Below are 25,291 nucleotides of genomic sequence, written 5' to 3' on the forward strand. Positions count from 1 at the left end.
TCTCGTATTGTCTTTCAGTTCATCCTTTTTCCCCTCGCCGTTTTTCCATTTCTATCTTTCCCGAAATATTCATTCATTTTTTCAATCCTTGGAAACACCTGCTTAGGTTTCAAGGAATTCTGTTTGGAATTCTGAAATATTTTCTAAATCGGCTCATTTATTAAACTCGAGTTATCTTGCAAATTGCAACACAACAGCGAATATATAAATTTTTTTATTTATTAATATGTAATTGGCGATATATAGAGTATGCCGTATCTCTAGCTTACCTCAATTAAATTTATTCATTTACAGAAAAATTTTGAAAAATTTGAAATAAATTTTTCTTGCATAAATTTTTATCTTTTAATACTCTAGTTTCAATATATTTTTATTATGCTTAATATTTAAATCAAACTTTTAAATATTCAAAATTATTTAAAATTAATTAAATAATAAATTGAACTGTTTTTATTTACAACTTTGATATTTTTATTTATGAAAAGTCTACTTTTAAAGATTCAAAAAAAGACAATAATTTTGCTAATATTTTTTTATTACTATACATTTAAGAGAGTAAAAAAGTAGCAATAAGAGTAATATAAGATCGGTTAAAGGGAAATGACTTGCTATTACATCGATAAAAATCAAAGAAGAAAATAAAAAGTATTCGTGTAAATGTCGGAATTACGAAAAAGGCTAGACTAAAAGGCTAGAAATAAAGCTATCATAGTCGAGCGTAACATCGCTTCTCTCACTTTTCCCGGGAATATACTTTATTCCCGTCGCAACGAGATGTCTTATTACTTTTATATCCATTCCGTGCACTTCTGAATTTCGCGAATACCCAGCTCGCCCTCGGAACAGTTGGCACATTGAACATTCCAGATATAATTTTCGCACGTATTCGCGAAACATTTGCATTTTTTAAAGATGACTTGCTCGCGCTATACGTCTAGTCTGCCATAGTTAAAAATATTGGTATTGTTCTCTCCCGAGAATTCAATGAGGAGATTGACAAAGTTTAATCAAAATTCGTAGTTAAAACTCACATATCAGTTTACAAAAAGAATTTTGCATTGTGAGATCAGATTTGTAAATTGCAAAAATCAAACACAATTGACACATTTTATTGACATATTTTAGACTTCAGCTATATCTGAAATAAATAATATATGTTCTATGCGAGAGAAATAATATCTGTTTTCATTCCTAAAGAAACCAATTTCATTAGAAAATATTCCATTAATATGTTGAAGCCATGCTGATCACCGGTCATTGGCGTTATTAAATTCAAAGATAAATGAAACTCGTGAATAATAACTTGTAATCTTGTAGTTTTATTTAATATCAGCTTAATATTCTAAAATAAAAAGTGTATATATGAATATATAAAACATTTTTGTACCTTAATAATATAAATTTGCATAAATATGTAGATAAAGAAAAAAAATTAGGTCTTGCATTCAACGTGTTAAAATGAACAATAAAATTAAAATTTAATTAAAATTCGGATTTAAGAGTACTTTAACAAATACGAACGTAAAAATTATTACAAAATGGTTACGAAGAAGTTAGCTAAGAAAAATTAATTTCCCTTAAACTCGGGACTCAACGAAGACAAGGTTTTAAATTGAATTAGTTTGCAAGAAAATTCATTTGGCTATGAATACGACCATAAGTTTAATTTTAAAGCAGGACATTTGGGGAATATCAAATTATAGATATATCTATAGCGGGATATCTAAAATCGGAAGACCGAAGGTGAAACGTTACGTTGCGCGAACGGGAAAGGATCACGTGACTTTTTTTAGGGATAGCCTGTGACGGTGACGCGGCACTTGCGGCTAACCGAAGGAGACGAGAAGGTGTCCCGATACGGGATAAAAGAAGCTTTCGTTGGGTGACGCGGTATTGATCCCTTCTGCGTTGAGACTGCGAGCATTGTCGTTTCGCGGAAAATTCCTGAAAGGAAACACTGCCAAGGGGCGATCATAAGAAGCGGTATCATTAAGCTTCTTTTCTCCTGTCAATAGTCGCGTGAGAATATCCCGCGTCAGCGATAAGTTATACTTATTTTATTATGGAATAATAATAATTTCCCTGATAATTTTAACAATAGATTTTTATATTAATATAAAGTTTATTCCCTTTTTTTTATCAAAAAAAGATCCATCGAAGATCCATCTCGAGCCGTCAATAACTTTTAAATTGGAGAATAAAAGAATATATTTCTACATTTTCTTTATTTTCTTAAATTTCTTTAGTATAATCATTATAATATTATAAAAAATTTTCGATATAAATACGTTTATTGTCTCCGTCTGTCTTATTTAATTGATTAATTTTATTGAATACAGATTTGCCTCCAAAAATTGCAAAACAATCAAATCAAAAAGGAATATAATCGGTTAAGGAAACCATCAATATCAGTAATAATCAATTTTACTTTACATGAATTAATATTATTTGTATCAAAATCCTGGATGGCAATTACACATGATGCACTCTTCAGTATAAAAAGCTGCATCAAAGAAAAAAAAAATCCGGCCGCCCCGCAAGAGGAAAATTCAATGTTCGATAACTGGATATATGTGAGTACCGGCTTAAAATCTAATCTTCAAACGTGGCCTGAACCCTCCTGGATAAAATTCAATTGGGCGATCTCATTCACATACCACTCATTGAGCAACGCTCGTTATATGAATACACAAATGTAATTTTTCTCGATACAAAAATAAAAGTGCGTGATGTGTGGCAGGATGTTTTTAAGTGTAAATTAGGCAAAACAGCGAAATTTGATGACAATTTTCGGAATTTTGTGTAAAAATAACAATTTTTGTCGTATAATAAAGTTATAATTTTATGTAATAACTGAGATATAAAATTAATAAAAACTTAATAATTTTAAAAATTCTAAGTATATATCTGATTCGCTTACGAACATAGGAATAGGTCTTGAAATAACCTGCGAAAAAACAAAAAGTTTTGTGTATCATGGGCTTAAGCTCATTCTCGAGAGAAAACAGAAAGGTGCTTCTGTGCGAAAAGAATACTCTCTCGATATGAGATTAGAGAAAATCCGGAAGCGTGCGATATCTTGTGTAATCTGCATTGTGTATCCTAGCGTAATAGATAGAATCTCATGCTTTTCGTTATCGCGGTTGAACAACATTAAAGTTGATAACTTATTTAATAAAAAGAGTCTATCGATTTTTCAGAAAATCCTTTGCAACTTTCAAGATTTTTCTTTTGTACAAAAGAAAACGCACGACGACTAATAACAATGGCTGATGTAAAATTCTCCTTGTATCTCGCATGTAATTTGCGAAGCTTTCAGCTTGTGTTCTCCTGTATTTCAACATATTTGCGTTTCGTTATGTAACATAGCTTTAGCGTAGACTAATGAGCCTTTTTTTATAAAGCAAACTGTACATTTCTAACGAAATTCTTTGGATTGCAAAAAAATCACGTAACATCTTGTATGATCGTTCGTGTCTACAGTCTGGATTACAAAAGATCTTACATGAATAAAAAATCCGTTTGATTCAACGATGAATTAAAAGCAGAATACAAGATAGTATAAAATTATAATTCCTTGATGTTTCTGAAATATTAACATTGAAATTAATAACATTTTTTTATCTTGTACAAAATTGCAAAAAAATTTATTTAAAAATTAGTTATAAGTTAATCAAACATGTCATTAAAGTAAAATAGTGAATGTATAAAATATGTGAATGAGATATTTTCTAAATTATAAGCAGAATCAATATATTATCTTATTGCTTTAGAATATCTACCTATATTCCACCTATGAAAAGTCGTGCTTCAATAGCGAAAATATGCTATGAATGATCGCAACTTAGAAAATACACTTCTAGGCTACAATTTACACCGGGCGCATTTATGCGTTTACAGCAATCAAAGGATTATTCAAATTTAGAATTTATCAAAATTCGCATATATTTTTATTAAGTTAAGATTTTTTCCTAGGAACTGAATTTCCACTGTTTTTGCGGTTTTTGCGAACATAATTTTCATATTCAAAATTTCCTTTTAGATACTTTTTTGTTTTTAATATACGTATTCTCGCATATCATTTGACTTGATACTGCACTTTGTATCAAGTGCTCTGAGGAGTATTTACAACATCATCACCAACAACAATGTTGCTCATCGCCACTGTTGTTGGTGGTGATGACAAATTAAAACTGACTACGACAGCGCTTTATATACCTTCAACCCTCCTACACATTTACCCCACCATTATTCTAATTTTTAGGAAGGATACATCACTTTCTATGCATATCTCCTTCCACCTGTTCGTCTCGCATTTCCTCCAATCCAATTTTTACCTAATTTTCTTTGCCCTTCCTCCTCTGTTTCTGTCTCTTTCGATTCCTTAAACAGCATCTACGTATCCCTTCCACGTGTCTCATCCTAACTCCCATTTTTAGAAAATCTTACTGTATCCATCTCTTTTCAACTGTTTCGCATCTCTTCTTCCATCCCTTCCCCCCTTGCCTTTCAACGTACCTGACTGTCCCTTTTTCTCCCATACCTTCTTCTCGCTCACTCCTCCTAAATATCTTACTCCGCATTCCGATTTATAGAAAAGAAATTTTCACATCACTCTGTCTATTTCCTTCCATTATCTATTTGTCTCTTACTTTCATTCAATCTTTCCTATTCTTTCTCGCCATCTTTCTATGTTCATCTTTATCTCATCTTTCCATAATTTTTTCCCTAATGAAAGAATGAAAAGGGTAGACGTGGAAATATATACATATATATATATATATATATATATATATATATATATATATAATTATATATATATATATATAATATATATATATAATATATATATATAAAATATATATATATTTTAAAATTTATTTAAAAAAATATATATATATTTTAAAATTTATTTAAAAAAAAAAAATATATATATATATTTTTTGTTTCTTTGTGAAATATATATGGTAATTGTTCCTTTATAAATATAATAGTTTTTTACATCGGTTTAAAATTTCACAAAGGCAAGAGCAGAGATGATTTTAAAATAAAGCGCACGCATTTGAAGCAGGACGTGTAATTGTGCAAAATATTTTACGTCGCTCTTGCTTTCGAGAATTTTTTAGATCTGAAACGATCTGAACATTAAGAAACAAACGTAGAAAAACGCGAAACGATTTTCGCCGTCCGAGTAACTTTCAGTTAGATCCGGGTCTTAAGGTCCGCTCCTAGACGAAGCCTATAACATCCCGAAGGAGCTTGAAGGTGAAACTTGGAGCGGTTTGCGGCATAGAAGGGGAGAGGAGAGAGATGGCGGAACCACACGAAAAGGGCAAGACGAAGGGCGGCAGTATCGCACGCACGACGTGGCAGGAAGCTTTCTCAGTTAAATGAGGCTAACTCTCTTTCTCTTTCTCTCTCTCTCTCTCTCTCTCTCTCTCTCTCTCTCTCCTCCTCTGTTTCTCTCTTCTTCTTCCTGCCGTCCCTTTATCCGTCATTCTCTTCCTCGTTGAAGCTTCCTTTGATACCCTCTCGCTCGAAGTCGAACTCTCGCCGTGTCGAGCTTTCTGGGCGCGGCCCCGCACCGACCGAAATCGATTTTGGAAAGACGAAGAAGGGGATGATGCTTGTGTAAAGGAGAAAGATGTGTACAGATTACGGACCTGCCGGGCTTTCCTCTGATCTCCTCCGTATGTATCGGAAGATTTCCCTCTTTCTCCACTGTAGGAAGTCGCGGCTAGTAAGCAATTCTCCTGTGTTTCTCCTCCGATGCCAACATTACTCCTGTCACAGATGAGGAGGATGCGCCAAAACGCGTCTTCATGTGCACAAAAATTTCCTGCTTCTCCTTCATCAGAATCTGATCCGATATCGAAATACATTTTAAAAATTTTATAAAATTCCTTAACAAAATAAGCAACATATTGTGACGTCTCTCTCTCCCTTGTCCTTCTTCCACTCTTTCTATGTCGACCCTTTTCATTTTTCTTTAAGGAAAAAATTATGGAAAGATGAGAAAAGATGAACATAGAAAGATGGCGAGAAAGAATAGTAAAGATTGGAAGAAAGTAAGAGACAAATAGATAATGGAACGAAATAGACAGAGTGACGTGAAAATTTCTTTTCTATAAATGGGAATGCGGAGTAAGATATTTAGGAGGAGGGAGAAGAAGGTATGGGAGAAAAAGGGACAGTCAGGTACATGAAAAGGCAAGGGGAGAAGGGATGGAAGAAGAGATGCGAAACAGTTGAAAAGAGATGGATACGGTAAGATTTTCTAAAAATGGGAGTTAGGATGAGACACGTGGAAGGGATACGTAGATGCTGTTTAAGGAATCGAAAGAGACAGAAACAGAGGAGGAAGGGCAAAGAAAAATAGGTAAAAATTGGATTGGAGGAAATGCGAGACAAACAGGTGGAAGGAGATATGCATAGAAAATGATGTATCCTTCCTAAAAATTAGAATAATGGTGGGGTAAATGTGTAGGAGGGATGAAGGTATATAAAGCGCTGTCGTAGTCAGTTTTAATTTGTCATCACCACCAACAACAGTGGCGATGAGCAACATTGTTGTTGGTGATGATGTTGTAAATACTCCTCAGAGCACTTGATACAAAGTGCAGTATCAAGTCAAATGATATGCGAGAATACGTATATTAAAAACAAAAAAATATCGAAAAGGAAATTTTGAATATGAAAATTATGTTCGCAAAAGCCGCAAAAGCAGAGGAAATTCAGTTCCTAGGAAAAAATCTTAACTTAATAGAGATGTATAAGTATTTTAATAAATTCTAAATTTGAATAATTCTGTAATTGCTGTAAACGCATAAATGCATCCGGTGTAAATTGTAGCCTAGAAGCGTACTGTCTAAGTTGCGGTCTTTCATAGCATATTTTCGCTATGCTATTGAAGCACGACTTTTCATAGATGGAATGATAGATATTCTAAAGCAATAAGATAATATTGATTCTAATTATAATTTAGAAAATATCTCATTCACATATTTTATACATTCACTATTTTACTTTAATGGCATGTTTGATTAACTTATATAATTAGTTTTTAAATAAGTTTTTTGCAATTTTTGTACAACATAAAAAATTTTATTATTAAACTCAATGTTAATATTTCAGAAACATCAAAGAATTGTAATTTTTTATTATCTATTTTCTATTATCTTGTATTCTACTCTTAATTCACTCATCATTCTCAGATGGATATTTTACTCATACATCTTCATATAAAATCATCTCTTCTCTTGCCTTTATGAAATTTTAAATTGAGGTAAAAAACAATATTATATTTATAACGTAAAGGAAAAATTATCATGTATGTCACAAAGAAAAAGATATATATATATTTTCATGTCTACCCTTTTTATTCTTCCATTAGAGAAAAAATTATGGAAAGATGAGACAAAGATGAACATAGAAAGATGGCGAGAAAGAATAGGAAAGATTGGAAGAAAGTAAGAGACAAATAGATAATGGAATGAAATAGACAGAGTGTGAAAATTTCTTTTCTACAAATCAGAGTGCGGAGTAAGATATTTAGAAGGAGCGAGCGGGAAGAAGGTATGGAAGAAAAAGGGATAGTCAGGTACATGGAATGGCAAGGGGGGGTAGGGATGGAAGAAGAGATGCGAAACAGTTGAAAAGAGATGGATACAGTAAGATTTTCTAAAAATGGGAGTTAGGATGAGACACGTGGAAGGGATACGTAGATGCGCTGTTTAAGGAATCGAAAGAGACAGAAAGAGACAGAGGAGGAAGGGCAAAGAAAATTAGGTAAAAATTGGATTGGAGGAAATGCGAGACGAACAGGTGGAAGGAGATATGCATAGAAAGTGATGTATCCTTCCTAAAAATTAGAATAATGGTGGGGGAAATGTGTAGGAGGGTTGAAGGTATATAAAGCGCTGTCGTAGTCAGTTTTAATTTGTCATCACCACCAACAACAGTGGCGATGAGCAACATTGTTGTTGGTGATGATGTTGTAAATACTTCTCAGAGCACTTGATACAAAGTGCAGTATCAAGTCAAATGATATGCGAGAATACGTACATTAAAAACAAAAAAATATCGAAAAGGAAATTTTGAATATGAAAATTATGTTCGCAAAAGCCGCAAAAGCAGAGGAAATTCAGTTCCTAGGAAAAAATCTTAACTTAATAGAGATGTATAAGAATTTTAATAAATTCTAAATTTGAATAATTCTGTAATTGCTGTAAACGCATAAATGCATCCGGTGTAAAGTAGCCCAGAAGCGTACTGTCTAAGTTGCGGTCTTTCATAGCATATTTTCGCTATGCTATTGAAGCACGACTTTTCATAGATAAAATGGTAGATATTCTAAAGCAATAAGATAATATTGATTCTGATTATAATTTAGAAAATATCTCATTCACATATTTTATATATTCACTATTTTACTTTAATGGCATGTTTGATTAACTTATATAACTAATTTTTAAATAAGTTTTTTGCAATTTTTGTACAACATAAAAAAATTTTATTATTAAACTCAATGTTAATATTTCAGAAACATCAAAGAATTGTAATTTTCTATTATCTTGTATTCTACTCTTAATTCACTCATCATTCTCAGATGAATTTTTTATTCATATAACATCTTCATATAAAATCATCTCTTCTCTTGCCCTTGTGAAATTTTAAATTGAGGTAAAAAACAATATTATATTTATAATGTAAAGGAAAAATTATCATGTATGTTACAAAGAAAAAAAAAATATATATATATATATATTTATATATATATTTCCATATCTACCCTTTTCATTCTTTCATTAGGGAAGAAATTATGGAAAGATGAGATAAAGATGAACATAGAAAGATGGCGAGAAAGAATAGGAAAGATTGGAAGGAAGTAAGAGACAAATAGATAATGGAACGAAATAGACAGAGTGATGTGAAAATTTCTTTTCTATAAATCGGAATGCGGAGTAAGATATTTAGGAGGAGGGAGAAGAAGGTATGGGAGAAAAAGGGACAGTCAGGTACATGAAAAGGCAAGGGGAGAAGGGATGGAAGAAGAGATGCGAAACAGTTGAAAAGAGATGGATACAGATTTTCTAAAAATGGGAGTTAGGATGAGACACGTGGAAGGGATACGTAGATGCGCTGTTTAAGGAATCGAAAGAGACAGAAAGAGACAGAGGAGGAAGGGCAAAGAAAAATAGGTAAAAATTGGATTGGAGGAAACGAGACAAACAGGTGGAAGGAGATATGCATAGAAAATGATGTATCCTTCCTAAAAATTAGAATAATGGTGGGGTAAATGTGTAGGAGGGATGAAGGTATATAAAGCGCTGTCGTAGTCAGTTTTAATTTGTCATCACCACCAACAACAGTGGCGATGAGCAACATTGTTGTTGGTGATGATGTTGTAAATACTCCTCAGAGCACTTGATACAAAGTGCAGTATCAAGTCAAATGATATGCGAGAATACGTATATTAAAAACAAAAAAATATCGAAAAGGAAATTTTGAATATTATGTTCGCAAAAACCGCAAAAACAGAGAAAATTCAGTTCCTAGGAAAAAATCTTAACTTAATAGAGATATATGAGAATTTTGATAAATTCTAAATTTGAATAATCCTTTGATTGCTGTAGACGCATAAATGCGCCCGGTGTAAATTGTAACCTAGAAGTGTATTGTCTAAGTTGTGGTCATTCATATTTTCGCTATTGAAGCACGACTTTTCATAGATGGAATGATAGATATTCTAATGATAGATATTCTATAATGATAGATATTCAGACGGATTTTTTATTCAAAAACATCTTTATATAAAATCATCTCTTTTCTTGACTTTGTGAAATTTTAAATCGAAGTAAAAAATAATATTATATTTATAACGTAAAGGAAAAATTATCATGTATATTTCACAAAGAAAAAAAAATATATATGTATATATATTTCCATATCTACCCTTTTCATTCTTTCATTAGGGAAAAAATTATGGAAAGATGAGATAAAGATGAACATAGAAAGATGGCGAGAAAGAATAAGAAAGATTGGAAGAAAGTAAGAGACAAATAGATAATGGAACGAAATAGACAGAGTGATGTGAAAATTTCTTTTCTATAAATCGGAGTGCGGAGTAAGATATTTAGAAGGAGCGAGCGAGAAGAAGGTATGTAAGAAAAAGGGATAGTCAGGTACATGGAAAGGCAAGGGGGGAAGGGATGGAAGAAGAGATGCGAAACAGTTGAAAAGAGATGGATACAGATTTTCTAAAAATGGGAGTTAGGATGAGACACGTGGAAGGGATACGTAGATGCGCTGTTTAAGGAATCGAAAGAGACAGAAAGAGACAGAGGAGGAAGGGCAAAGAAAATTAGGCAAAAATTGGATTGAAGGAAATGCGAGACAAACAGGTGGAAGGAGATATGCAGAGAGAACGATGTATCCTTCCTAAAAATTAGAATAATGGTGGGGTAAATGTGTAGGAGGGATGAAGGTATATAAAGCGCTGTCGTGGTCAGTTTTAATTTGTCATCACCACCAACAACAGTGGCGATGAACAACACTGGTGTTGGTGATGATGATATAAATACTCCTCAGAGCACTTGATACAAAGTGCAGTATCAAGTCAAATGATATGCGAGAATACGTATATTAAAAACAAAAAAATATCGAAAAGGAAATTTTGAATATGAAAATTATGTTCGCAAAATCCGCAAAAGCAGAGGAAATTCAGTTCCTAAGAAAAAATCTTAACTTAATAGAGATGTATAAGAATTTTAATAAATTCTAAATTTGATATGAAATTTCATATTTTCGCTATGCTATTGAAGCACGACTTTTCATAGAAGGAATGGTAGATATTCCAAAGCAATAAGATAATATTAATTCTGATTATAATTTAGAAAATATCTCATTCACATATTTTATACATTCACTATTTTACTTTAATGGCATGTTTGATTAACTTATATAACTAATTTTTAAATAAGTTTTTTGCAATTTTTGTACAACATAAAAATATTTTATTATTAAACTCAATGTTAATATTTCAGAAACATCAAAGAATTGTAATTTTATACTATCTTGTATTCTACTTTTAATTTATCATTCTCAGACGGATTTTTTATTCATATAACATCTTCATATAAAATCATCTCTTCTGTTGCCTTTATGAAATTTTAAATCAAGGTAAAAAACAATATTATATTTATATAACATTGTTTATATAAAGCGCTGTCGTGGTCAGTTCTAATTTGTCATAACCACAGTGACGACCAGCAACATTGGTGTTGATGATGATATAAATACTCCTAATTTTTTCTTATAAATGTGTATGTGTGTGTGTGTGTGTGTGTGTGTGTGTGTGTGTGTGTGTGTGTGTGTGTGTGTGTGTGTATGCACTCTCGCATTTCCTCCAAATCAATTTTTGCCTAATTTTCTTTGCCCTCTTTCCTTTGTTACTGTCTCTTTCGATTCCTTAAACAGCGCATCTACGTATCCCTTCCACGTGTCTCATCCTAACTCCCATTTTTAGAAAATCTTACTGTATCCATCTCTTTTCAACTGTTTCGCATTCCTTCTTCCATCCCTTCCCCCCTTGCCGGTCCATGTATCTAACTGTCTCTTTTTCTCCCATACCTTCTTCTCGCTCGCTCCTCCTAAATATTTTACTCCGCACTCCGATTTCTAGAAAAGAAATTTTTACATCACTCTGTCTATTTCGTTCCATTATCTATTTGTCTCTTACTTTCTTTCAATCTTTCCTATTCTTTTTCGCCATCTTTCTATGTTCATCTTTATCTCATCTTTCCATAATTTTTTCTCTAATGGAAGAATGAAAAGGGTAGACATGAAAATATATATATATTTTTTTTCTTTGTGACATACATGATAATTTTTCCTTTACGTTATAAATATAATATTGTTTTTTACCTGAATTTAAAATTTCACAAAGGCAACAGAAGAGATGATTTTATATGAAGATGTTATATGAATAAAAAATCCATCTGAGAATGATGAGTGAATTAAGAGTAGAATACAAGATAATAGAAAATTACAATTCTTTGATGTTTCTGAAATATTAACATTGAGTTTAATAATAAAATTTTTTTATCTTGTACAAAAATTGCAAAAAAACTTATTTAAAAATTAGTTATAAGTTAATCAAACATGCCATTAAGGTAAAATAGTGAATGTATAAAATATGTAAATGAGATATTTTCTAAATTATAATCAGAATCAATATTATGTTATTGCTTTGGAATATCTATCATTCCAGCTATGAAAAGTCGTGCTTCAATAGCATAGCGAAAATATGCTATAAATGACCACAACTTAGACAATACACTTCTAAGTTACAATTTATACCGGGCGCATTTATGCGTTTACAGCAATCAAAGGATTATTCAAATTTAGAATTTATCAAAATTCTCATATATCTCTATTAAGTTAAGATTTTTTCCTAGGAACTGAATTTCCTCTGTTTTTGCGGTTTTTGCGAACATAATTTTCATATTCAAAATTTCCTTTTCGATATTTTTTTGTTTTTAATATACGTATTCTCGCATATCATTTGACTTGATACTGCACTTTGTATCAAGTGCTCTGAGGAGTATTTATATCATCATCACCAACACCAGTGTTGTTCATCGCCACTGTTGTTGGTGGTGATGACAAATTAAAACTGACCACGACAGCGCTTTATATACCTTCATCCCTCCTACACATTTACCCCACCATTATTCTAATTTTTAGGAAGGATACATCATTTTCTATGCATCTCCTTCCACCTGTTTGTCTCGCATTTCCTCCAATCCAATTTTTGCCTAATTTTCTTTGCCCTTCCTCCTCTGTCTCTTTCTGTCTCTTTCGATTCCTTAAACAGCGCATCTACGTATCCCTTCCACGTGTCTCATCCTAACTCCCATTTTTAGAAAATCTTACTGTATCCATCTCTTTTCAACTGTTTCGCATCTCTTCTTCCATCCCTTCCCCCCTTGCCTTTCCATATACCTGACTATCTCTTTTTCTTCCATACCTTCTTCTCGCTCGCTCCTTCTAAATATCTTACTCCGCACTCCGATTTGTAGAAAAGAAATTTTCACATCACTCTGTCTATTTCGTTCCATCATCTATTTGTCTCTTACTTTCTTCCAATCTTTCCTATTCTTTCTCGCCATCTTTCTATGTTCATCTTTATCTCATCTTTCCATAATTTCTTCCCTAATGAAAGAATGAAAAGGATAGATATGGAATATATATATATATATATATATATATATATATATATATATTTTTTTTTTCTTTGTGAAATATACATGATAATTTTTCCTTTACGTTATAAATATAATATTGTTTTTTACTTCAATTTAGAATTTCACAAAAGCAACAAAAGAGATGATTTTATATAAAGATGTTATTAGAATAAAAAATCCATCTGAGAATGATGAATTAAGAGTAGAATACAAGGTAATAGAAAATTACAATTCTTTGATGTTTCTGAAATATTAACATTGAGTTTAATAATAACATTTTTTTATGTTGTACAAAAATTGCAAAAAACTTATTTAAAAATTAGTTATAAGTTTATCAAACGTGCCATTAAGGTAAAATAGTGAATGTATAAAATATGTAAATGAGATATTTTCTAAATTATAATCAGAATCAATATTATGTTATTGCTTTATGTTATTGCTTTATGGAATATCTATCATTCCATCTATGAAAAGTCGTGCTTCAATAGCATAGCGAAAATATGCTATGAATGACCACAACTTAGACAATACACTTCTAAGTTACAATTTACACCGGGCGCATTTATGCGTTTACAGCAATCAAAGGATTATTCAAATTTAGAATTTATCAAAATTCTCATATATCTCTATTAAGTTAAGATTTTTTCCTAGGAACTGAATTTCCTCTGTTTTTGCGGTTTTTGCGAACATAATTTTCATATTCAAAATTTCCTTTTCGATATTTTTTTGTTTTTAATATACGTATTCTCGCATATCATTTGACTTGATACTGCACTTTGTATCAAGTGCTCTGAGGAGTATTTATATCATCATCACCAACACCAGTGTTGTTCATCGCCACTGTTGTTGGTGGTGATGACAAATTAAAACTGACCACGACAGCGCTTTATATACCTTCATCCCTCCTACACATTTACCCCACCATTATTCTAATTTTTAGGAAGGATACATCATTTTCTATGTATCTCCTTCCACCTGTTTGTCTCGCATTTCCTCCAATCCAATTTTTGCCTAATTTTCTTTGCCCTTCCTCCTCTGTCTCTTTCTGTCTCTTTCGATTCCTTAAACAGCGCATCTACGTATCCCTTCCACGTGTCTCATCCTAACTCCCATTTTTAGAAAATCTTACTGTATCCACCTCTTTTCAACTGTTTCGCATCCCTTCTTCCATCCCTTCCCCCCCTTACCTTTCCATGTACCTGATTGTCTCTCCCTTCTTTTTCCTCCATGCATATATGTATATATATTTATAAGAAAAAATCAGAAGTACCATCACCACCAACACCAATGTTGCTAATTGTTGTCGACTATGATGACAAATCAAAACTGACAGCGCTTTATATATATATATATATATATATACTTATATATATTAAAAAAATATATATATAAATATATATATATATATATATATATATATATATTAAATTGAAAGTCACGAGAGAACTTATGTGTGAAAATAAAAGGATAGTCGAAAAAGAATAATTTTCCAAATTTAATGAAAATCTTCGTGGGATCGCATTCGTCGCAAACAAAAATCTCCCTTTCTTCTGGCGCGAAGCGTGCAACTGTATCACGAAATCCACGGGAGGAAGAATGTATGCGAGCGTTCATCCCGCGATGCACTCGCACATAGCACGCACACATTGACGTGCGAAAATCGCGAGAGTCATTCTATCTAGCACTCTACATACGTGTCCGTGTATTCGCTACGTCCTTGCACACGTAACGGGGTACTTCTGCAGCGACTACCCACCGACCGCGCGTATGCACGTTCCAGCGCACGTGACTACCTCGTATAGTCGCATTTTCTCGAGCCAATGGCTGTGAAATCGAGCGTTTTCCCCGCTTCTTTTCTCTTTCGTCGCGCGCGTCTCCTCTTCCGCGGAATTGCGGACGCACTCGAACTACTACCGTCCCCCAAGCCGCTTGTGGAATTCCGTTCGGTTCCTCGGGCATACCGATCGACACGGCATGGAACTCGGCCCGAGGAACATCAATTCTGAGTGACGGAAAACGACCGCACTGCTACAAACTGCATTTCGTCTCGCATTCGCGACCGATTTCCTTTTCTCGACGTGTGAAAGAAAGACTGGATCCTTTTCTTTTTTTTTTTTTGTCAAACAAATAACATTTAAGATTGAACAACAAGGATTTAATGATTCTCCCCTGGGTTTTCCGAAAAAAATAACATTATTCATCTGTTGTGATTCGTCTTCGCTATTCACAGCAAGAAATTTTCACAAAGATTCATGGTGTAAATAGCACAAAAGATGATTTGATGTTTTTCTACTGCGACAAAGTTTGAAAAATAATTTATCATCTTTTATTCATCTTTCATAAATTTTATTTATGAATGTTTTCTATGTCAATGAATAACATACAAAGAGGTATTACGATACAAAAAATTATTAAATTTGCATCGTGATTTTATCTTTTCATTTGTGCTCCCATAAAAGAAATTTCATATTGTTACAATAAAATAATAATTTTTTGGACGTTGAACGTACAACGTTTCGTACACCTTTATACAAAGTTACATTTACTAACGCAATCGTGCTTTGCGATATGCATCCTTTGACCTTTCGAAGACGCTAATCGATAATCGAGAACTCGTCGAGAATTGTCCCCGCGCAAATAACTCTCGTAGGTAAAAAATCTCGTTGATCCGGTTTGTTTAACTATGTGCTTAAAAAAAAAAAAAAAAAAAAAAAAAGAAAATAAGGAAGGGGGAGAAAAATCCGCCAAACTCAGACTCGCTGCTCTTAATCTTCCTTCGAGCAATCTGGTGATTTCTATACCCAGAAAATACCGCGGCTCTTTTTTACGAGCAGCATAACTTCGCGGCTAAAGTTTAATTAAGTAATGCACTTCCGGCGTTGCAGTTCGCGATGTTGGTGCAGTGCGACGCCGACTTCCCCCAGAATTTTTCTTTCGCGAGAAGACTAAGTGCCGCCATCGGCCATAACTTGTCGACAAAGAAACCCCGCCAAACCCGGTTCTTTTCAATGACAACTCGAAGAGAAGCCTGAAAAATGCGGAAATTTATCCAACAGAAACGTCGCTCTTGAAAATCCGTAGTCGTGACTTTCGAAGCTTCCCTTGGTTTATCTTTCGGGAAATTGAGCCTCCCTCTCGTCGTACAATTATGTCATTTTTTTTAAAACCCGAAGAATATTCGGCGACGTTCTATTGCGCGTGTAATACGGATGCATAACTCGGATTTTAGAGTTGCATTTTATGTTACGCTTGCGAGCGCAGTTGAGAGAAAAACCCGAAGAAAATTGAAAATTTTTCAAGCGTCTCGTAAACTCGCACCATCCCTCGGACCGCTTAAATTTATTGAGTTAAAGACATAGAAAAAAATGTCTTGGATTTATCATAGATAGTTTACGACAGATAAGACGTTCAAAAGCAGCTGATAATAGCGGTTGCTTTGTCCTTGGAATTTTGCAAATAGACTTTTTTTTGAATAAAGATTAAGGTTTCTTTTTGGAACCTTACATTGAAATGCTAAGAATATTTAAATAGATTAAAAGAAGTTAAAAGGAGATTAATGATTTAGAAGTTTAAATCGATCAAGGAAGGACGGAAATTAAATTAATTTCAACTGAATATTTCAATATATAATTTCAACAGAAATTTAATCTAAGTTTTTAGTTGCCAGGGGAAAGTTAACGTTGAAGGTTGAAAAGTTATGGCAAATAATTATATGCGAGACGATCGCTGACAGAAAATTCATTTTGCTGCATCTGGAACTGTTCGCGAAAGACAACTCGATTTCTCGCGATTTGTTTTGGAACCGAAATCCGGCGCGCGAATCCGAGAAATAGGAGCATCGAGGAGCCGAGAGAATACGATATCTCCTCCCACTGCAGTCGGAGTTATATTTTCAGACTTGCGGCAGATCTCTCGCCGATTTCGCAATATACAGCTCCCGTGCCTGGGAGTTTTCCCCCAGTGAGATATAGCACCCTGTGAAATTGCTCGCGAGCGGCTCGATGACGTATTGCGCAACGACGAACACACCGGGTATAAGCGAGAGTTGTGCAATACGAGCCAGCCGGCTGCGAAAGCACTACGGTATGCGAATTCGACGACACAGAGAAAAACTACTTACATCCCGATCTCTATCTCTCTCTCTCTCTTTCTCTTTCCCGTTCGATTTAATCGGCGCTTTTTTTTGCACTAAAGTACAGCGTCTAGATCATAAAAAAAAAAAACAACAGGAAAAATAACGTTGCTTTTTTTTTTATCGCATCCTGAAAATATTTCGCAAAAATGGACTCGTTGTTTTTTAAGCAGAATCCACAATGAACTTTTATTTTTTTTTTTTTAAATTAAATTTTTAAATATGAGTATGACATCGTATGTCTTTTAATTTTTTAAGAATTGTTAATTAATCCTAAAGCATTCAAAGTAATGTTTTAATATTGTTAATATGTTAAGATTGGGCATCTTTTATATATATATATATATATATCTTTATATATATATATATATATATATATATATATATATATCTTTGATCACACAGATTAAAGAATATTTCTTTTTATAAATATATATATTGAATATATGGAAAGACTTCAAGGCTTCGCTTCGTAAATTATCGTAGCTATATTAAACGAAACTAATTTCATTAAGAGCAGTCACCACGCGGTGACGCAACCTAACAGACTCCTTCCGTTACGTTCCGTGAACGTTTTATCCGTTTGTGCCTTATTGATCTCGGCAAGATCTGCCGCATTATTACGCACACGCGTTTTGGACGAGCCAACAATAACGGAACACAATTACACGACGTTCACCCAGGACGCAGGGTTTGAATTCGCTTTTAATGCGCGCTCACTAATTGGCCGCAGGTGTGCACCTGAGCAAGGTCCCCGAAGAGAAACCACGTTGGAAATGTACGGTATAAGTGCATAAGCTGGACGGCGGAGTGTTTAACGAAACGACGATCATTTTGTAAAAGCAGCGAGTTGTTCTTGTTGTAGTACGGCTGACAGCGTGAAAAAAAAAAAAAAACTTTATTTTATAATATTTAATTTTAACCGCACGGAGGGAACTTTTTATCCATAAAATAAATACATCTTCCAAAGTTAAAAGATGATCGCGGCTGACACCGCGATTATAAATCATTGTTTCAATCATTGTTGTGATCGAATAGTAACGAAAGGCCGGATAAATATACATCATATTTACTTACCTGCGAAAATTAAATCTCACATTATTTTGCAGGCTAGCGGAAGAAAAGGAACGCGTAGATTACTCCGTAAGTAAACTCTTTACTCGAAGTAAACAGTTACTCATCGATCTATCTGTCGCAAGAGTCGGGTCCCCCGAAGTTACGGCGTAAAGTCGCGCGGGGTGCATCCTATAAATGCTCAGACCGCGGCTCTGGCCAACGTGGTCGTTTTCCGTCTCGCGTGTAATCCGGTCCTTTGTAGGTTGGCCCTGGCGCGCTTCGCTTCGCTTGATTATTAATTATTATTGGAAGGCAAATGTAGCGTGACCGTTGTTGCGCGTTGTAGGCAACGATCGATAATTCATCGGCACGACGAGGCCGCGCCGCGCCGCGCACCCGAGGAGGATTAATTCGGGCAACGAGAGCTCCTCTGCCTCTATCATCGGTCTTCAGGTCTTCATCGATGCTCGTCGATTTTCCCTCGGAGCGTCGAACCCCCCCCCTCCCTCGTATTTATAAACTTTTCGCCGTTGGAAGCGCTCGCCGCGGCTAGTCGGCGGAAAAGCGGCGACGCGGATGCTCGCCGGTGTTCCGAAGAACTTGAAGGATATTGACGTCGGGAGCGTTTCTCCGCGTTGGCAGGACGATGAAAACTTCGTAATTTCGGACGTGTTCCAGTTTGCCCAGTTGATGACTTTAGCCGAGCCATCGCGATCCTTTGCAGACGCGCTCACGCTCTCGGGGACTGTTACGCGTCCCCGAGAAGTTTTCCTACTCGACCGGTTATTAATAGGAGAAATATACGGTTCTATCGTGGAGAACAATTTCGCGATTGCTCCCGATTGCACCGTCTGCTTTGATTGGGAGCGTTTTACAATTCCAGGAAAAAACACCGCATATCTATAAATCTTAAAAAAAAAAAAAAAATAAAAATCTCTTCAAATGTACGCTGCATTTTTTAAATATATTTTGGGCAATGTATCTTTTTACAAATATTATAATACTTTTCTCTCTTTTTTTGACATTATAAACTTATGGAAAAAAGTCATTAATTGCACGGACTCATGTGTGAATTATCATGTTAAATATTTTTTTTTATCAAAATACATCTTTGCCGAAATCACGTTTCGGATTTAGTGTATCTGTAATTTTTCTGTATTTTTTTAAACGTATCTCGAAACAGAGAATGTAATAGTTAAACGTAATTTTTGAAAACTTTCGCGCAATATTTATTTTAGTAGAATGAAAAATTGCTGGGGTTTATCGGATCGTTGAGTGGACTTAATAAAAATCCGCTGCTATTCGTCGCTGCATTAAAGACGGGCGATATAAGAAATCGCTCGGAGGGCATCTCGCTCGGAGGTCTCCGATAAATTGCGAGCTCAATAGTTCTCGCGGCACATTTTCTCGAGTTTTCTCCAGGCTCGTGTCCGAGGGGGTAGAATGAGACCGGGAGTGGGAGTGGGAGGGAGCGAGAGCTCGTCCGGCGAGTTAAAGTTATCGTTTTCATAACTCTTCGCGCTCAAAGAGGGTGGACCCGGCCGATGAAAATATGCCGCTGTTACGGGAGGATTAGCGGGGATTAGCCGGGAGATTTAGAGTCATCTGGGGCTGGGCGCGCGCTAAATGTCTAATCCGGAAATATGATTGTGTCTTTGCTCCAGAATGCCAGCAGGATGCAGGGAGACGGAACGACGGAATTCTCGGCGGATAATCTCCGCGCCCCTGCACTAAATATCACTTTGCAATGTTGTCTTACATTACATAAAACGGATTGTGGGTCCCCGCTCTTTTGATTTGCTTCAGGCCAGATATGAAAGAAATGCATCATAACGGCGCTCGTATTGAGTCCGTGATGGCAGTTTTATCGCAACGTGACTTTGCGATTATCCCATAATCGTGTCATCGCTGAACTTCTTTCAACAATTGCCTGAAACTTATTTTATAGAATTTTTTAAACACTTTCTTATTAACATGAATGTATCGAATAGAATATTAATATATTTTTATAATAAACTTTTTTCTTCAAGGAATTTTTTTTAATTATTATAGAAGCAATATAAAAAAGCAGATTTATGACATTGCTGCATTATTATTTTTCTGTTTATTAATTCTTTAATAAACTTGCTGCGATATTAGTTTTCATATCATCTGCCTCTTAAAAGACAAACTCATCAATAACTGCTGCTTTGCATATTAATGAAAGAATTCTTTGATGTAAAATAACACGCCGCTTGCAAAGGCTTTTAAAGCCGACTGTCATAGGAAGGCAAGTTAGAGGAATAAAGAAACAAGAGCAAATAAATATATTAAAAAAAAAAAATTTGAGTAAAATAATGAATTAATATTCCAAACATAACTTTTTATTAGGCGTTCATATTCATAATATATTTTTTCAGATTTGTTAAAAATTTCATTTTAACTTTAAAACTTTTCTTTGTCACACAGTAATCGTAATTATATTTTGGCAAAACAAAAATATGAAAACACAAAATAATGCATTGTATGGTATACCGTACTATATTATCGCAAACTGATACTACCATGTATGGCAGATCGTTTGGATGTAAAGGATGCGATACGTAATATCTGATATCCTAACGGATATTCCCGGTCTGTGTGTGTGATTCAGGTATGCGGAAACAACGAACGATATAATTCTGCTACACCGCTTCACCATTAGTTTACGATCCCCAAGGGCGCACGAAGGGTTGGTCGCGATGTTTATAGGGCCCTGTAACAGGGAGCCGCGGTAACATAGAACCCCCTTCAGGCCTTCTACTCTACCGGCGAAAAGTTATAATTGCTGTATGTTAACTCGACGACTGGAATGGTGACCGCGTTTTGCACGCCACGTACATTACATTTTTATCACTTTTCTTCACCTACGAGACTGCGAAATCAAAAAGTCTGCTTTGGAAGCGAGATAACTTCTCGACAAACAACCCGGCATTAAATAACAAAACTAAAGCAACTAAAATTACAATCTAAAGTGGAACATTTTGTAATTTTCATAGGAGTGATATAGTAAGCGACAGCATAAAGATTAATATATTTACTTGAAATCCATTAATTTATAATAAACGATATTTTTCCTCTGGAAGCTTTATTTATTAAAATTTCCGAACCCGATCGGAGAATATTAATCTTCATCGATTCTGCGATTCTTCGAATTCTTTAGAAAAATACAGCTTTTATAAATTGCAGTACTTTAATGCCGTAAATATACTTTTACAAATTACAGTATCATATAATCAATAATAGTCGCATATTTTCTTAATAACCGTTACTCCGACAGCCTGGAAAATGCGCATAGGTTTGTCATAAATCATAAATGCCCGAGCCCACCACAGGGCTTAATAAGTCGGCGTATCGACGCGGTTTCCCTCTCTTGCTGTATTCTACGTCCTCTGGTTTCCTCCGGACTCAGAAAGGGCTTTCCCAACTACTCCCCGAAGACTATAGATTATTGCAACTTCTGACGCGCAAAGGATGGAATTAAAAACTTGTCCCGCCGACTCCTGTCGGGAATTATCTGTGGCTGACGGATAAGGATTTAATTGGCTTTGTGTGACGAAGTTTTAATGAATGTACGCGACGCGTCTCGGTATATTAATACTTTATTGGTGTGTGAATGCCCTCGCTGTCGTCGCTTCTCGTTGTTTAACATAGTACTGTTGCAGACGGCGCAGCCACGCTGTCCAGTATTGCTGCAGAGTATCATCGGACACATCGTGCACTGTTGCTGGTGCGCCATTTGTGTACACAATTACGAGTAATCCGCGTTTTATCTTTAAGAAATCAAGAAATACAACCATTTCAAGAAAGTGACTATCCTTATTCAATTATACTTTTAGAGAATATAATAGCAAGTGTTTTTATTAAATGTGTAATGTATGGTGAGAAAATTATAGCGAATAAATAATAAATTTAAAAGCGGTGAATTAATTTCTACATGATGAAATACAAATCTTTTTGTTATTGCTTTAAAAAAAAAATTGCTTTAAAAGATTTTTTTAAATAAAACATTTACCTCAAAGGGATATAGATTCGAAGCATTGATAGCTCCGATGTATGCGGCGAGTTGTACAGGTGCGTCGTATGTGTACTTCAAGTTCAATTTCTGTCTGTCTGAATTTTTCCAATCAATTACATAATTATGGTCCCTGTAGATTTATGTAATGTGTATAAGATCATACTGAATATTTGTAGAATAACTTTAAACTTTATTACTGAAAAAGAATCAGCAGATAAAAAAAAAAGTTTAAAAAAAGTTTAAAATTATCCTACATGTACAAAGTGTGTGTGGACGCGCGCCACATGCACGCACGCACGCACACGCGTGCACTCCTCCTCCCTCCCCCCCCACACACACACACACACTATCTAATGAATGTAAGGAAACTCTATTTCTATAAATGTGAATTAGAACAGTAAATAAGACCATTTAATGAAGCATGAATAATTCTTGGATATATTGTAGGAACAATAAATAATTTAACAGACTATAGCCAAAATAATCTAATAATGTTATTAATACTTGTGGAATTATTTCAATTAAAAACTTTAGAAAATTATATTATTAGATTATTACTATTATTAGATTACTATTACTTATTATTAGATTACTATTACTTATTATTAGATTACTATTAGAAAATAAATTATATATCGATATATAAACATAAGCTTTTGTTTTATTCCTTCTTTATATTAAAAATTTATATCTCACATTTACGAGTTTCAAAAAAGATAATAATTTCAATCACTTATAAAATTTTAAAATGTAAAGTTTTCATGTAGCAAGTAAATTACAAATATGCAAGAAAGTATCAATACAAGAGCCTTAGTTAAGTACTTTAGTACAAAATTATTTTACTCTTCACATCTGATTAAAAATTATATATTATGTATTTATTTTATATAAAATATAAATTATATCTTTTTTAAATTATGAAATATAAAAATATTTAAGGAACAGATAGTGACCTCTGCTCTTGCTAATTTAGAAATAAAGTTTCCTTCGGATGGCAAAGCAAACTCTCTGTTTTACCTATAACGAGCTATACAGTCGACTACACCTTTGTAACATAATTTCGTGTGAGCCACATGCGTTTCGATTGCTTTCACATAGCATATATCTTTCAATATATATTGAACGCTCTTAAAAGCAGGTTCAATTCTCGGAGGAATCTCACATTCTTTTCCAAGCAAGCTTTCAGCTATGCATGAATGCAGTAACTTTCCCTCTTCTAATAATACTGTATCAGGAACACAAATAAATTTGTTTATTAAACTTATAAAAATTTCTCTTTCATGGAAAAGCTTATTAAGTACCTTTCTGATATGCCGTGAATCCTTTTTCTCCGAGCTTTTCTATCATTCTTTGCTTCCATACTTGTAGAGCCAACTCTGACTCTGATGACATGGTTTGCGCAAGGACATTTGTTACACTGGGAAATCTTATCGTTTCTGAATCATCTCTCCCAGATATAGATAATATTTTTGTTGATTCTATAGAAGAATTTGTTGATTCTATAAACTCTTTTTTGCTGCTCATAATTGGAAAAGATAACAAATTCTTTACAATAATGTCTGGCAATGTCTCACAGTTAGGTCTATCATATTTTCTAGCTATGTCGTCAGATCTATTTGAATTAAGTGACGATGCAGTTTTTTGATTGCAGTTATCTTTTGTGACTACTGACAAATTAGAAGTTGTATTAATAAATCCAAGATCTGTTTTTTCAGTATTATGATTCGATTCAGAATAAATAAGATTTTTTGTATCTTGTCGAGTTGAATTTTTAATTTCCGTCTTACTAAATCTCTTTAGAGACTTCTGATCTTTATCATTTACTTGTTTATTTTGCAACTTTGTAGTCACAATTAGTCTTTGGAGTTTGTTGTTAGAGTATTTTTTAACCCATAACAATTCTGCATCTTCTGTATCTTCCATACTTGATTCTTGATGGACTATCTTCTTTTTTTCTTCTAACTTTTGTTTCTTTTTTCTTTGCTTTTTTGTTTCGATTAATGGACCAAATAGTGATTTAGAATCTCTCATTAACTTTTTGATTCTATCAGCTCTTGAGATATGCCTTTTAATAAATGGTTGGCGCATACTTTGTACATTAAAAGATATATATAGAACATATTTGGAAGTAATCAACATAATTGTAGTTTTGCAGGTTATAGTCTGTACTTTACATATACTTAATTTCAGTGATCTATATTAATAAATAATTAAATATGTTATAAGTATACATATAATTAATAATATCATGTTTTTCTTTTAAATTTATGTTGAATAAATTAAAAATTATATATATGTATATCCATAAAATAAACTATCAAATTTGACTATACTGAATTATCTATAAATCATTGTTTTACAAAAAATTGTTTCAAACAAAAACTAAAATTATTTACATAAATATAAAAAATTATACACAAATAAAAATAAATAAATATAGAGAAATATATCCATAATATATTGTGTATAATTTTGTAGGGAGATAACAGTGTGATATTTTATTAAAGTATTTTATATAAATACAGAGTTATCTCTTAATTACAATAAAATCTAAGTAAAACTCTTACCGGCAAAAAGCTTGTATTTCTTTTATCCTTTGCTAATATTATGCACTATAACATGATTTATCTATAAGAAAATTAAATAGCTATAAATAGCAATAATATATAAGGAAAGCTGTTAAAATTAATTCAGTTTAATTTATTAATTATACAAAATAATGCATTCACAGCCAATCTTCACGATTGTAATAAAAACCAATGAAAGAGGTTATGTACACGTGATATCCCCCCTTCCGTCGATAACAGATTCCTATTGCCA

General features: G+C 33.6%; 1 protein-coding gene across 1 annotated transcript; it reads right to left on the reverse strand.

Annotated features, from left to right (window-relative positions):
- Positions 1 to 21,627: 21,627 nt before the first annotated feature.
- LOC105430449 (uncharacterized) lies at positions 21,628 to 25,291 on the reverse strand. Its single transcript, XM_025219147.2, is given in 6 exon segments — positions 21,628 to 22,100; positions 22,103 to 22,226; positions 22,469 to 22,601; positions 23,489 to 23,696; positions 23,773 to 24,665; positions 25,039 to 25,291. Coding segments are annotated over 5 exon segments (1,356 nt in total). The 5' UTR covers positions 24,611 to 24,665; positions 25,039 to 25,291; the 3' UTR covers positions 21,628 to 22,047.

Source organism: Pogonomyrmex barbatus, unplaced genomic scaffold (assembly GCF_055798465.1).
Source record: "Pogonomyrmex barbatus isolate J1 unplaced genomic scaffold, ASM5579846v1 scaffold2, whole genome shotgun sequence".
Lineage (NCBI taxonomy): Eukaryota > Metazoa > Arthropoda > Insecta > Hymenoptera > Formicidae > Pogonomyrmex > Pogonomyrmex barbatus.